The 15,931-nt window shown below is 38.1% G+C and overlaps 1 protein-coding gene across 3 annotated transcripts in view; it reads right to left on the reverse strand.

Moving 5' to 3' along the window:
• The window catches only part of PXDNL (peroxidasin like), a 502,908-nt gene that overhangs the window by 78,311 nt on the left and 408,666 nt on the right, over window positions 1-15,931 (reverse strand). For all 3 annotated transcript variants that reach the window (XR_012378199.1, XR_012378200.1, XM_025870586.2), the window contains exons 14-17: window positions 15,273-15,429; window positions 10,517-10,625; window positions 8,620-8,777; window positions 5,139-6,642 (exon numbers count right to left, since the gene is read on the reverse strand). Coding sequence is in view for 1 of the 3 variants with exons in the window: in XM_025870586.2 (XP_025726371.2) it covers window positions 5,139-6,642; window positions 8,620-8,777; window positions 10,517-10,625; window positions 15,273-15,429 (1,928 nt within the window). In the remaining 2 variants the exon portion in view is untranslated. The remainder of the gene's footprint in view (window positions 1-5,138; window positions 6,643-8,619; window positions 8,778-10,516; window positions 10,626-15,272; window positions 15,430-15,931) is intronic.

Genomic DNA, 15,931 nt, shown 5'->3' on the forward strand with positions numbered 1-15,931 from the left:
GAAGGAAGGAAGGAAGGAAGGAAGGAAGGAAGGAAGGAAGGAAGGAAAGAAGGAAGGGGAAAAAGAAAGAAAGAAATTCCTGCAGCTCTTGGTACTGAAGGAAGTAAGAAGCCTGTGCATTTCACAATCCTAGCAAAGGCTGTAGGTCTTTGGGTCCAAGAGAAGTGAAGCGAGCACAATGGAAGTCAAAGGGTTTGGCACTGCTCCTGTTTGCTTCTTCTAGAACTCCTGTTGATCTCCTTTTTATCTATCTGGGCTCTGTCTACAATTTCACTTAGGAACAAAGGGTCCATTTCACCCATAAGTCTTAATATCTTTGGAGTGGGATAGGTCAGATGCTAATTCTAGGAGTAGATGCTTCCATGCAGGGCGTTCTACAAGCCCGCAAAACCAAGGGCTTCCAGTTTCTCCTGCTTATTGCCCTAGCTCTGGTGCCTGCCTGCCAGGTCTTCTCTCCATATTTCTTATATCTCGAATGACCTCGGTCTGCCCTCTCAGATGACAGTCTCTCACGGATAATCGCCACTCCTCTGTTAAGACTGAGTTATTTTTGTTCTGTTTTGTTTTGTTTTTAAGTATAGTTAACATGCAATGTTATATTCGTTTCAGGTGTACAGCAAAGTGATTTAGCGATTCTTCACATTCCCCAGTGTTCACCAGGATAAGTCACCAAACAACGTTATTACAATATCATTGACTATATTCCCCACACTGTACTTTTCATTCTCCATGACTTATTTATTTTATGACTGGCAGTTTGTACTTCTTAATCTCCTTTCCTTATTTTACCCATCCTGCCGGCTCCCTCCCCTCTGGCAACCATTAGTTTGTTCTCTGTTTAAGAGTGGTTTGCCGGTTTGTATGCTCAACACCACTCATCATCAGGGAAATGCAAACCAAAACCACAATGAGATATCACCTCACACCTGTCAGAATGGGTCGCATCAAAAAGACAAGAAATAATAAGTGTTGGTGAGGATATGGAGAAAAAGGAACCCTGGCACACTGTTGATGGGAATGTAAATTGATGCAGCTGCTGTGGAAAACAATATGGAGGACGGAATTTGATACCACCTTCCTGAAGGAATCTGTCCTGATTTCCTAGCTCCCACTGCTCCATATGTGACATGACAGGGTTATGTGGCTTGTGAGTCCCCCACGTCCCAGGCCCTGAGCTCCTTGAGGAGAATCCAAAGTATCTTACCAATCTTACTGAAATGAACTGAAAGCTGACTAAAACAATGTCCCAATGTGGCTTTCTTGTGACAGACCAGGTATTCCTTATGGCAAAACTGTTGGTCATTCAAGAGAAAAGTTGTAGCATGGTTTCCACATGGTGTTCTGGCTTTTTAAAGCTACCGAAAAGATCCAATGTGAAGGTACAAGGAAAATCAGATTTTACTCCAGGGTGGTAAACTGACACAAGCCTTCAAAATTAACTGAAGTGAAGAAAAATCATTAACTTTGTACACCTGATGACACATAAAGATGAGGGGATATATTCTGGAATATGAAGATACCATGTGTGAATTAAAACTATTAATTAAAGAGCACCTTCTGAATTATCATTTTATTATATCACATAGTCGTTAACTGAAAAAAATATATGATCTTAGATCTAGAAGGACCTCAAGGACTTTTTAGTGAAACAGCCTCACTTCACAGGTGAGAGAACAAAAACTAATCTAAAGTCGTCCAAGATTGCACAACTCAATTTGTCCAAACAGAGAGAAGGAACCTGGGCCTCCTGACACCACCTCTCCATCCCCCCATTACTTACAGCAGGTATCAGCTATTTTAAACAACCTCTTATTCCCTAAGAATCCTCACTTTCCAACCCACCGAGATGACAGTTAATGACCCTGGGGTTAGGGGCTCCTGTCCAAGTTGCAGCTGCTGTCTGTTGAGCTGCCAGCAGGGAGTTGGCGGAGTTTACCAACTTGCTTATCACAGTCATACTTGTGATTTGGATTATGTAATTTAATTAAATGTTATATAAAATAATGAGCCCTTTGTGTAAAAGAGGAGAGTACTTATTCCTATGAAAACCAAATTCACTGTTTTGGGAAAGGTTGTCAAAGGGAGAGTCAAACATCAATACCAATTAGTTGCATGTTACATAACTATAACTACGGGGGAATGATAGAAACACGTACAAGGAATCTGCATTCATACCATCACTTCCCTGGAAAATTCCTATTCCCCTTTCAGAACAATCTTATACAAACATAAAAAATTAAGCCTGGGCATAAGCTTATGAATTCTAATCAGCAGATCTGTATCAAAGCAGCAATGACAAAACCAGAACGCAGACTTTGCAACCCCCGCCCCCACCTCACCCTTGCGGCCCCAAAGCTCAAGTTACAGGACTTTATGTGTGTTCAAATGTGTGAAGTTAAGATGTGCTTTAGCCAATTCTTAAGGGGTCCTAATAATCTAAAATACGGAGTTTTTAATGTTCCAGGGCAGTATTTATTTTGTTGATTTAATGATATGCTCTACTTGTTTCCAGTTTTGACTGGAGTGGTTTAGAAACAAACTTAAAACCACACTTGCAAAATAACACAAAAGGAGAAGAAATAACAAATAACAGGAGAGGGTAAAGAAATAACTTATAAATCGGCATATTTAAAGCCATGCCACCCTCCTTAGTGAAATCAGCTCCTGACAAACTGCAATCTATAGATTTGAAGATGGAGACTGTAAACACAACTCCAACTTATCTATTTTGTGCTCACGGTTGAATGAGTCTATGGTTGCTATTTTACAAATTCAGTATGAATGCCACTGCAAAGTCAGACACCTGGCAGCCTAAGAAGAAAGTAGGGTAGCTCGGCTTCCTGGCCTCCCCGCACCCACTCATGCTGGTCAGTCCCGCTCTCCTCATGCAGAGGCCACGCACCAGGCTGCACAAAGTTCTTGCAGTTCAAACATTCCCCAAAGCAAAGATAAAGACTCCTTGTTGAGGTTTCAGAAGATGCAGAGTTAACATTCCAAATGCCTGAAAGGAGCACACAGAAAGCCAGGCGTGTGAACACTCAATGTGCAGTGTATGGGCCACTGTCCATCCGGGAGGCCAGTCACGCCTCACACTGGCCACTGGGAGGACGTGTCCTGCAGCAGATGGTCCGCATCCATGTTCCAGCCTAATGCTGTGTGTGGTGATGACAAGCAGCCTGCTGCATCACACATGAGAGCCAGAGGACTCAGGAGGACTTTGTGATGGGGACATTTTAAAAGGACACATTTCTGCTACTCTATAATTGGTGGTGAATTTACAAATTAGCTGCGAATTGAGAAGTGGGACCCCAACAAACTGCAAAGCCAGACTCGCCCCCAGGTTTATTCAATGTAGACACTGTGCTTACAGGAAACATTTAAAATAATGATAGTGTTGCACAGACTGCCAAGAGCCTATCTACACTGCCTTCTTGCTTCACCTGGAGTATTCCTGAAACCATGGGATTCCTTGCTGCTAGCCTCTCCTTCTCCCAGGACATCTTGTGCAGGTTAGCGTTTCACAGGGAGGTCTCTCCTAGAGTCACTCTCCTGCTTTAAACACAGGATGATCAAACTCCCTTGCATGGCATGCAGGGCCCTTTAAAAGCTTCCCCTTGTCACCTTTCTACCCCCTCATGCCATGTAGCCCCACACCTTCCTGCTTCCTTCCCTCTCCCTGGGATACTGCCTGCTGTTCCCACTTCATTCAACTATCACACTCAGAAAATTCCAAAAGCAGATCAAACGGCATCTTTTATCAGTAGCTTGCTGTGACTCTTATTCGTACCTCCCATTTCTCAGCTCTGTGTTCCCATAACATTCAATTCCCATCTCTGTGACAGCCCATTCCACACAGATTTCCACCAGCCCCCTGCCTTCCTTGCATGCTGTCTGGCTCTCCAGAATGCTATTTCCTTCATCTTGGGTCTCAGTGCCTAGCACAGGGCTGGATCAGAGCATACGTGCAATCTAATAATGATGCTGACAACTGAAATGATAATATTATAATAAATCTATCCACAGGTAACACTTACTGATTACCTATGATGCACCAGAACAGAACTAGGTATTTGATACGTTCTATATAATTTCATCTTTGAACATCTCTAAGGAGGCAATGTTTTTTTTTTTCATTTTATAGATATTCTGAGATTTAAAACTGTTTAAATACTTTTCACAAGCTCTCAGTACTAATAGGTGGTGGAACGGAGATTTAAACCAGGTCTCTATGAAGCCAAAGTTAATGTTCTTGCAAATTCAATCTGCATGATACTCTGACTTGTTCTACATATATTATACATTTACTTAGTCTAATATTCTACATTATGAAACAAATTCTAGTCGTATAAAAACATTCATACCCTTAGTATTACAAAATAAAGGCCTAATGTTGACAATTAGCTCCATAATTTGCAATTTTAAGCTTCTCTGAAAGATTTCACATTAATATACCATAAACTATTAGTAAACATGTTAGTCTTCAATATTTAGCCAACTATAGACAAAACTTCTTAATAAAACATTTCTTTAATTATTTTTAACTATTTTGGAGGATGAAGGGTGGTGAGCATGAAGAGCAGTTAGTGTTGTTTCCTGGAAATATCCATTACTTGTAAGTTAAAAGGAAATTTGAATCTCACCTATAGAGAACATAATATTAATACTTTACTGAAAGGCACTAATGATGTAGTGAATAAGCCTCAACTCAACATTCTGATGATAAATTTAGAATTATTTGTTCTTTTGACAAAAACTAATTTCTATTTTCATTTCACTACTTTGCTCTGCCTAAGAAAGCCAACTTGTGACATTATCATATCAATAAAAAGGCCTTGATTGGATTACCACAGAGCAGGAATGCAGGAGACATGCCAACCTCTCTTAGTTGAGATGTACTAGCAAGTACTACCAAGGAGGGAGCAACATTTACATTTACAAAGGAAGTGGGTGGACAAAGGCGTTTACTGCTTGGTCTCTAGAAATCCTTCCTTTAATATTTGGCTTCTCCCAAGATAACAATTATTAAAGGCTCTGCAATAACATCCCCAGGCAACCAAATCCAGCCACACAAAATGTCCTTTAACACTTCTCCCTCTGACCAAGAAATATATAAATCTAAGCAACATTTGCACACTTACTTTTTCAGTTTTTGTCGAATCTCTGAATCTTTAATCTCGTTTTGAAGATCCTCAAAATTTTCAACAGAAGTCAAATTGCAGAAAACTCTGAAGTCAGCATAGGGAGGGATCCCGTGGTCTCGCCCCCTTTGAATGTTGGTGGCAGCCAAATCCAGGGCCACAGAGTGGGCGGTGGAGAACAGCTTCTCAGTCAGCTCTAAACTGAGCAGTTGGGAGGGTACCCGCAATTTAGCAGCCACACCAAATAGCCCCCGAAGGAGTGGATCTATCCCACCTTCCTCGATTATTCTGGAGGGTGAAAAGAAAGCTTTATGGAGTGGAAGGTGGCCTTCAGGGATTTCTCCGAAGGTGTCATTTAGTCGATAAAGAATAGGATTGATTAACGTGTGACCAAATCTGAAGGCTGCAGTAGCAAAAGAGTTAATGATCCCTGCATTCACATTGGGGTTGTAGCCCTGGTAATCCCGCAGCATCTTCATGCCAGGTTCCCCCAGAATCTTGGGCAGCCAGTGGCTGTAGGTGATGTGCTGCAGCTGAGCACCCACAATCTTCCTGGCTTCATGATAAAGGGTGTCTCCGTCCCAGTGGGGGTTCAGGGCAGACAGCTCCGTGGCGACCCTGTTGTGTTCCCGAAACCACAACGTGTGCATGGCTGTGAGGGCCAGCTGCTCATTGGCCCTGTGGTCCCCGGCCAGGAAACAGGGGCTGCGGCTACCCTGCTCCCACCCTGTGCACTCAGTGGGTGGGCCCGCAGCAAAGGGCAGTAAGGGCTTTCCCGACCGCACCCACAGCAAGCCTGTCCTCAGGAGTCCCCGAGGTTCTGAGTAGTCTCGGAGAATTTGGGATTCCCGCTCCGAGCTCCCATAGACATTAGAGGCATCTATATAGGCTGTGAGTTGGTTAATCTGTTCTCTCGTGTAGACTGAATTCATCACTAAGGAGGTCATGCCACTGCCACACACGGGGCTGGAGCGTGCAAAGAACATGCACGGTGCTCGGGTCCCTCGGGGGTCAGTGTCAGGAATGATGATGGGGAAGCAAGGAGGATCATTCGTACATACCGAGATGCACGGCTGCCCATCAGAGAAGCGAGACATGCTCAACGCAGGCACTGTGTGGTCTAGATCGTGGTCTAAAAATTGGCCCCACTGCATGAGCATGTGTGTGTATCTATGGTCACGAGTGACTGTGGCCATGGCTGCCAGCTCTGTGGAGACCAGCCTGGGTGGTGGGAGGGGATACCGGCCTGACAGGGCCTCACGGCTGACCCCACGTGGCAGGTTGAAGCCGTTCTCGTAGGCAGGTTTCAGGATGCGCTCAAAGGCGGTCAGGGATGCACCCCACATGGGGTGCTGCAGGTTGTTGCACGTTCCGTCCTGGGCTCGATACTTCTGATGGAAACACATGTCAGAGCAGTTGGGCACCTGCCTGTGGGCTGTACATCCAGATAAATTGGCTATGAGGCTGAGGTAGTGTGGGGACACCAAGTCATTGTATAGGAACTCTGAAACACAGAACAGCAAGGGCAATGAAGAGAGCTGTCCTTGAGGTAGAGTGAGAGGGGGAACCTCAAGCCCAGGTGCCGTAGGGATGGGCCACTCTAGGCGGGCAGAAATCTTTCCTACATCCACCACATTTCATTAGGACAAAGTTGAAAGTTCTAATTAAAAGGGGGTGGTACTTAGTGATGCTTCTCTTATGAGCAATGACAAATTGCTAGAATGAACAGAAAAGGAGAGAAATGTCCCAGTTCCCATCAAGCTCTTAGTTCTGTGACTTTACCAATATAATGTTGGTAAGGATTTGGTAAGTCCTCATCACAAGATTGTAATATTTTTTTTTCCCATTTCAGAATTCTTTCTTTCAGGTTTTATGCTCCTAGAAGACAGGGTCTAAGATGTGCTAGTGTGGTTGTGTGAATATTAACCTGCGTGATAGTTGATATGAATGGATTAAGCAGTAACTTGTAAACTACCACAAGCTGTCATCCCCCAGGGAATGTGCAATACAACCTGGAGGTGTTTTGGAGCTGCTCTTTTAGCAGAGCTTAAAATTGCAGCATAGTCCTAAATCTGCAGAAACTCTTCACTAAGTCCTGCTTGCTAAGAGTTATTATCCCCACTTAATCATCAGAAACTGGCTAATAATACCAGGACCATTTGTCCTTTATCTGTGTAAGCTGGTCTCTGTCTGGCTGGACCCTGAGATATCTTAATCTTGGATAGATACAATAATCTTTCTGTATATAAATACATGGATCCTGGGTTCACTTTTAGGGCAAACTGATCCTGGAGGGAAAAATAAATAAATAAAGGCCTTTAACTTTACAAATAATAAAAGAGAGGTAGAACAACATAATTTTTTTTTCTTGAGAAAATTTTGTTAAAAGTCTCGAATATTTTAGATGAGAATACTCAGTTTGGTAATGAACACCAAAAACAACGGATGCATATTTTAGCAAAGTTAAATCCCTGTAGATATTCATTGCTTATTCTCTAGTTATGAATTTAGATTAAGTTATTATTGAAAATTGTTTCTTCCAATAGATATGTGTGAGAAGAGAACTCAAAGGCCCTTTGTCCTGACCTGGAGCTGGGCTTTTTGCAGACCTGACCACAGCTAACTCATCCTTAGTAAGACTCGGAATGAAATTTGATTCAAGCGCTAATATGGACCCTATGGAAATTTCACTTGGATATTTTAGTTAAGGAAACTCTGAAACCCGACATAATGGATCATTAGGAGCTATTAAATAGAGCTTTTTGAGTAATTGTATAGGGCACCTAAAGGGTGAGCCATGCACAGAAAGGGGCTTGTGCACTGTATCTTGATTTATTTTCTTTTGGGGGGGGCGGGGGTTTATTTTCTGAAGGCGAGTAAAGAAAGGGTAAACCTCTAGAAGTTGCTGTTGTGCTCACAGAACAAATAGTGTATAGCAAAGGATCAAATTTTTACTTCACTTTAAAGAGAAAGACTTAGAAAATCTGAAAGATTTCTAAATCATTCTCATTTGACATTTACTAAATAAATGTCTGGTTTTGGAAAAAGTACATGAGACCTTCAGTATAGCAACAACAATAAAATAGATCTGGGAGGGATACGTATGTTATAGGTGGAGTAAGGAATTCAAATAAATTCACTGAATGGTTTAGGTGATTCCAATAACAAGGAGAGGAACACTACCCTAGGAGTAAAGCCTTTTTCATAGGAAAGAGGAATATCTTTTGGATTCAAAACGTCCATCTAAAATGGGCCCCCTAGATTTACTTGACATAGATAGCTGCTAGAAGTTGACAAGTTTGAATATACATTTATCATCCTTTCTTCTGAATTATAGTTCTTACGAGAAACATCTGCATTCATTTGGTAAAGTGGTAAATTAATTTCTACATCACATGGAGTTTTGGAGATTAAAAACTGAGGGGTGATCAGTTTTGCTACTGACAGTAGGCTGAGAACAGAATGCGCCCTAGAAGCTGACCTCTGCCCTCCAAATCCACAGTGAGCCCCTGCTTCACGTGTTCCTGGATGAGCAAAAGTGTGTGCTCAAAAACCTCTCCAGCTCTTGCTGTCTCCACAGTAAATGGGTCATACGGATAACGAAACTGAGCCAGCAGATCACTAGGGGTGCGAGGTTTCCTGCAAATGACAAAAGACATTACTGTTCACAAGGCAAAACTGCAGAATCCATGAATCTCACTGTGCATTTAAGAATACATTTCCCAAACAATCAAGAAGAAGAAAAGTTTCACCACCAGAAAATAAGCTTCACAGGGGGAGCTGAGAGTTCTTTTCCTACTTTATTAATGAGTGAATCCCAAATGCCAGTGCCTGTGCTGAACTCAAAAGATATATTTTTAATGAATCAATGATTCAAAGAACAGTTTTCTATAAAAGGTAACATTTATGGTGAAAGTTATAAACTTGTGGGGTCCACACATAGGTCTGAGGGGGCTCAGTAAACCCTCTGAAACAGCATGCAAGACACTCAGTTTCTGGACATTGGCACTGTCTGTCTTTTCTTTCCTCAAATGTAACTGCCTGGAAGATGCTGGAAATTCCCACTCACGTTTAAAACCCTGCTCAGGCATTGTTCTCCCCAGAAACTCTCCCTGGTAACTCTGACAAGCTACCACCTTCTCAATTACGTCTGTATGCTCATATACATCTATTACATACACAACAAGATGTACTTTAATTGTTGACATATTGTCTCTTCTGCTACAGAAAGACTGTGTCAGGGATGAGATGCTGCCTTATACATCTTTATATTCCATGTACCAAGCCTAGCAACCAGCATACACATTGAAAAACTGAACTAATTAAGATAAAAGAATATTAGTCACTGAGAATGTGAAACTGTTTTAGAGATTTTGGTCAACGAAGGCATGTCTGGTCCTCTACATCAGATATTGTAATAACTTTAGATCATAGAATAGTAATGATATTAATAGCTTACTTTAATTAAGCCCTTTCCATGTAGCAGACACTGTTGAGACACTATCTGTACTAACTTATTCGATCTTCCTAGCAAGTATGTCCATGAAACAGATTCTATTGCTATCCCCATTTTACAGGCAAGAAGTGTGAGGTACTAAGATGCTTAGTTACTTGCCCAAGGTCACCCAGATAGGAAGTGATGAAGTGAGGAATCACTATAAAGATATAAATAAGCTGTATGGCTCTAGAACACAAGTCCACGATCAGTGAGACATGCTGTTGTGGTATGCAAGGAGCAGAGCTGTACTTGATTATGGTATTATAAGGTATTCCTTTTAGACCGACAGCTGCAAAGACTGGGTATATACTTTATTTGACTTTAAAGACAACAGCCATGTTTTCATTAATATGTTCAGGTGATGCAAAACTGCATCCCTTGTACCTCCATCAGGACTGATGGGGACTTTATAGAACCTGAAGTCTTCACTACTCTAAAGATGTTCTGGTTCAAATAAAAATAACCAAAGTACTACATATCCTAAACAAAACTTTCATCCGTGAGCTATCAGTTTATGGCCAGATGTGTTCAACTTGACAATCACTCTCAATTCCTGGATTGGCAGGAGCACTGGGTCTGACCCTGGTGGATGCTGACCTAAGAGAGCCCATTACCTGATACCTATCATAGAACCACATAGAGTGGATCTGTGATGTAAATTTATGCCATTTAGATTCTGTGGGGAGCAAGTTTCATTCTCTTTGAGACTGAGCTGGCAATAGTGGGTAGCCCAGAGGGTGATAACACGCACACAGACTAAAGAAAACACCCGCTTTTGGCAATCTTATGCACGATGCCTGCTGTGATTTATGGAGATTATAAAAACCAAGTAGGACTGAAGTGAAAACAATTTTGTAATCAAAATAAAATAAATTCTTACTGTGAAAACAAATGTCTTCGTGTGGAGTTAATTGCACTGTCAACCCTCTGTACAGCATCAAGAATGGATGATTCAACAAAGTCATCGCCAGCTTGTCTACCCTGTATTGCTTTGAAAATCAATTCCATGATTAAAAGTATCAAACAGACCTTGAAGTTAGGAATGATCTCATACAAATGGCATTACAGAAACTTCCAGGACAATAAAAATGTTATACAGTGTCCACATGATACTGTCCATTGCAGAAGAGTAGGTAATTATCCTTAAGCAAAGCTTCCAGAAATTATAACAGTATTATTTAGGGAACTAAAGCATTCCAAAAATCTAGTAAAGCTATGTGAAATATTTCCTTTTTTTACAACACTGATTCGAATGGGATTCAACTCTGTTAGTAATTTGTCATCTTCAGAAAGGTAAGAAATGCCTATCTCTTCAGCCACCTTGCTTTAATGTGAAACATTAAAATGAAGTAAATATTATCACATCCTTATGGAGATTTCTTAAAGCAAGAATTGAACTCTCAGTAAGATTTCAATGAAAAATAACTCATGTTTTTTCTATAGATCTTTGGTGTGTGAGAATTCTATCATGTTGAATATTATAGACAAAGAAATATTTTCACTTAGAGTCGATAATCTTCAACATATTTAATCTTCTCCAGATGATGGTTTAAGAAGTTTAAGGTAAAGAAAAAAAAAACGCTAATAAAAATAATCATGGATATTAAAAACTCACATAAGAAAAATAATTGAGCATATCCATATTATTTAGTTAATTTTTAAGAATATTAAAAGTATAATAAGAATTTATATGACATAATTAAAGCAATAACTTAATCTTAGCACGGTTGAATATTGTCAAAAAATCAGTGAGTTATTCATTCAGAATTTCAAAAAAATAACTAGATCCCAAAAGAATCAAATAAGTTAATTGATAAATAACACTTGGAACACATGGTAAATGCCCAACAAATTTTTTTTAGTAGTAATATTAGTATCAGTTTAATACAGGTCATTTACTTAATGTAATAGGAAAAGTCTCATTAACTTAAAGTCAACTAATGTAATCTTAATTCTCATTTATAATTTATCAGGTTGAAGATATAGTCAAAGTAAAGAATATTGTAAGTGGAAATACCATTTAGAAAGTTATTGCAGAAGTCTAAATGACCAAAGAATGAACTATGAAAGAGGAGGTCATATTGAGAAATGGAAAAGAAGCAATATTTGCAGGAAAAACTGGTAAGACGTGGTAGTTAGGGTAAAGAAGGAGGAGGGAGGAGAAAAAAAATCAGAAGTTCTGCCTTCCTCCTTATAGAATATGGACTGTATTAAAGGAGTGACACAGGAGGTTACAGGTCTTGAGGTGAAAATGAGGAATTCAATTTAGCATACATTCGATCAGTTTTTAACACATGGAATTGGAAAGCCTGTGGGTCATCCAAAATGAAACGTCCAACACAACAATTAGATACTCAACTCAGAATTTCAAAGGAGACAACATTGTTTGGATTGATTTCTTTATATCATTACAAACAGTATATATGTGGTATTTGTGCTCCAAAATTTTCATTTAATCCATGCTGTGTCACTGTTTAACTTTTACCAATCCACATATTATTCCAGTGTCTCACTGGTAAACACTCTATCATGTAGACATGCTCTAAACTACTTCCTGACTATTGTTGCACATTTGAATTCTATTGTAGAAACAGAATTTCTATGCCAAGAAGGACTCTTGAGAGTGTCCAGTTCCACATTTTTAGGAAATGAGAAAATTAATTTCAGTTATGGGTAAGGCATCCAAAGTGACTGAGATCAATAAAGGTAAGTTTAATGAATTAACCGAGGGTTTTTCCCACTATCTCAAACTGTTAATATTCAATATAAATGTCTTGTGTCATCAGACTGAGCCATTTTCACAAGCAAGAAATGAGTCATAAGAATATACTGTGAATGATGAACTTGACAGCACTTAACAGCACATCAATATATATAGGAGGTGTTAAAATAAATTATGTTTTGAACAAAAATTGTGAGGTTTTTTGGGGTCTAAAGTAATATGTGTAGTTTTCATATGCCAAATATCATCCAGAGAAAGAAGTATGCTGATGTGAGTAATATTTGCCAATACAAAATACTTTGAGGACACCCTAAACCAAAGGATAGGTTCCCAATAAACACTATATCAGCCTTACAGGTTTTTAAAAATTTATTAAAACTATTAAAATCTATTACATCTATAAAAAAAAACTCCTTAAAAATCACAACTTGTGGGAACCCTTTTATCTTTTGCTATTATAAATACCTTACTTTGAACATCACTCATTCAAATGCATGGTTTATATATATAATGCCCAGATTTTGCTTAAATTGTTACTATGTATTTTTATTCTTTTAGATTACTTTGTATGGTTGTATTCCCAATACAGAATAGAAACTCACAAAGCATGATCCTCTTTGTATCACTTCTTATACAATGAGCGGAGATACAACATTCCATCACTGCTCAATTAGGGCATTAAAATTGGAAAATCCTCCTATAATGCATGGTCTTTTCCCTTTAATTAGGATGACTGGTGAATGAAAGGGTCTAAGTCATAAAATGTTCCATAAGTGATATTTTATGTTGACACATTTCCTCCTATTCTGCAAATTGAGTTGTGTGAACACACACACAAACATTTAATCTTAAATTTATTCAAAATTTCAAAATTTATATCTTCATACTTTTTCTTCTTTTTATAAAAATATGTCTAATATCATAAAATTTATTTGGTATGAGACACAAATATAAATTGATTTCCCCTTATATTGTTATAAAAATGTCTCAAGAGAAAAAAACATAATTTTTTTCTTGACTGAAGAACTTCTTTTGTACTATTTTATCTCTACAGCCTGACTTTCTGCTTTTTATACAATAGAGCAGAATATTGGTAAATGCTACTTATCACTGTTTTAAAATCTGGTAAATAGAGTGATTAATACATCTTAATCTAAATGTTTTACTTTTAATGTGTATATATAAAATGGTTAGTTAAATTTCAGTCTACCACAATGAAAATCTTATGTTGGAGGTTCTAAAATACTGACCACTGTGATTATAGTGTTTGTGTGTATGTGGCAGAGCAAAACAGACAAACTGAAAGAATAAGAGGCAGAAAGAGAATATTTGTTCGTGTATGTGTTTGTTTAATGGTAAAGATTTCTAGCATCTCTAGAACCTAAAAAATAGTAATTTAAATTTTATAATAAGTTTTTTTCCAAAATGCTCAAGAATATTTTCTCATAGATCTCATAAATAGTTAAGCAGTAGAAAAGGATCTCTATAAATTTATAAAAAGAAACACAACTGTTACAGATTCTAAATCAGGAAAAACATGAACTCATAGCAAATACCAAGTAAGGCTAAGATTTCGTAACTTTAAGAAATTCTATGTGATAAAGAATTTCTGACTCTCCTAGAATAAATATTCGCTAGTTACTAGATACATTGTTATAATTTTAAGACTAATATTCTACAGAGAATACTTTTTACCATACAGTATAATAAAAATGTGAAGACTTATGCACCATTAATGAAAATATATACTTTATATAAAATAACCAAACAAATGAGTATTTGGAAGTTTGATTTCTCAGGAGAGTTTTCAAGGGTAAGAATATGAAACTATTGTACTACATGATAGAAAGACAGTGACATCTTTAAGGATGTGATTCAATTAAATAAATCTATTTTTATCCAGGCCTGTATTTATAATGAGAAGAGTTACCCAATAGATTTAGAGACCCGTAAGAGCTGGAAAAACTAAAAGGAAAAAAAAATCTGTAAAACCCTATTTTTGAAATCTGCCCATTTCTAAGGAAACCAAAAAGCAGGCAAAGCCCAAAATAGTACTCCATATGCTTGTAGCTGAACTCATTTACTTCAACTGCTGATTGTCAATAAGGCAGAAACTCTTAAACCCATCCACAAAAAAAGCAACCCGACGTCAATTCACATGTCCCCACATGCTGTGCTTTTCTTGAATTCTTTCCGCATGTGGAGAACATGCCAGTCCATTATCACAGCCAGTCCCCATTCCCATACCCACAGCTGAGGTTTCCACTCGAGTCTGCCCACAAATAGACTCCCTCACTTCCAATACAAACCAATTGATTGAAGAAAAAAAAAAAGGATTTTATTTTTTGTAAAACTATGACCATTTTTTTTAAGCAGTCACTATTTATAAACAACTAGCAGAGGGCTACAGATAAATAACCAGCCAGATGACAAAATGTAAAACAATGCCAAATACATTGACCAATTATAAATGTTCCAAAATATTGAGATATTTGTTCTTACAGTGGCAAATCTTACCTAGAAGTTTGATTGATTGATTTTTAATTTTACTGTAGAACTAAATACACCAGGTCAGAGTAACTCATACATGTTAAATTCCATTTATCCTTAAATCTTTGACTCCACTTTATTTAGCTATGAATGTATCTTACATGCTATAATTTTCATTTCCTAAGAAAACGTGGTATACATTTGTGAATCCCTCCTATTTTTGTTCACCTTTGGCATTGATAGTTTTGGTGTTTGATACCCATTAATGTAGTTTACACTTAAAACTTAGATTTAAAAAATTAAAATAAGTTTGATTTGACTAGAAAAAAACATATAAGGGAACTTGGGTAGTGAGACAAATCAGTTAGGATGAGGAGTAGCTGTCAAAGACATTTGTTTAGATTGCATGAGGAGCCATACTTACCTACAACTGTGAGAAACATGTTGGCCACAACAAGGCCAAATGAATTCCGAGCCACACATTCATATCTTCCTTGGTCAGCTTGCCCTGCATCATAAATGGTTAGCATGCCTTCACCACTGACATGGAATTTACCACTTTCAGTAATCTGAACACCTGCCTAGGGAGTGAAAAGAATTGTCACTGGAAGAAAATATGATTCCTTAAAAAATAGCATCTTACATCTTGTTTGATATAGTTTGATTAGTTCAACAAATATCTACTGAGCACCTACTGTGTCAAGCATTAGATAAGGTATTTTATGAATCTAATGAAGAGAAGAAATGAGAGAGAGAGAGAAAGTACTTTCTAGGAAGTATGGTTTATCTTTCTCTCTTAAAATAAATATGATACTCAAAATTCAATTATGTAATTATTTAATATAATTATTTTAAAATCATCATTCAAAGAATGAATAAATAGTTTATTCATATTTTCTTACTTCTAGAAAAGGATTCTGACAACAACAATAAAAATAAAATTTGGAAAGAAGAAAAATTTTCATAAATCTACCAACTAAAAGCATCAAAATATTTTCATACTTCTGATTCCTCTTCTATTTCTTCGTTGTATGTACTCATAAGTTTTATGTACCTGTAAAGCTTTATATATCAGTGTTTCTC

This window comes from Callorhinus ursinus, unplaced genomic scaffold (genome assembly GCF_003265705.2).
Source record: "Callorhinus ursinus isolate GAN/ISIS: 27379988/994484 unplaced genomic scaffold, GSC_fseal_2.0 scaffold5, whole genome shotgun sequence".
In the NCBI taxonomy this organism is placed as follows: Eukaryota; Metazoa; Chordata; class Mammalia; order Carnivora; family Otariidae; genus Callorhinus; species Callorhinus ursinus.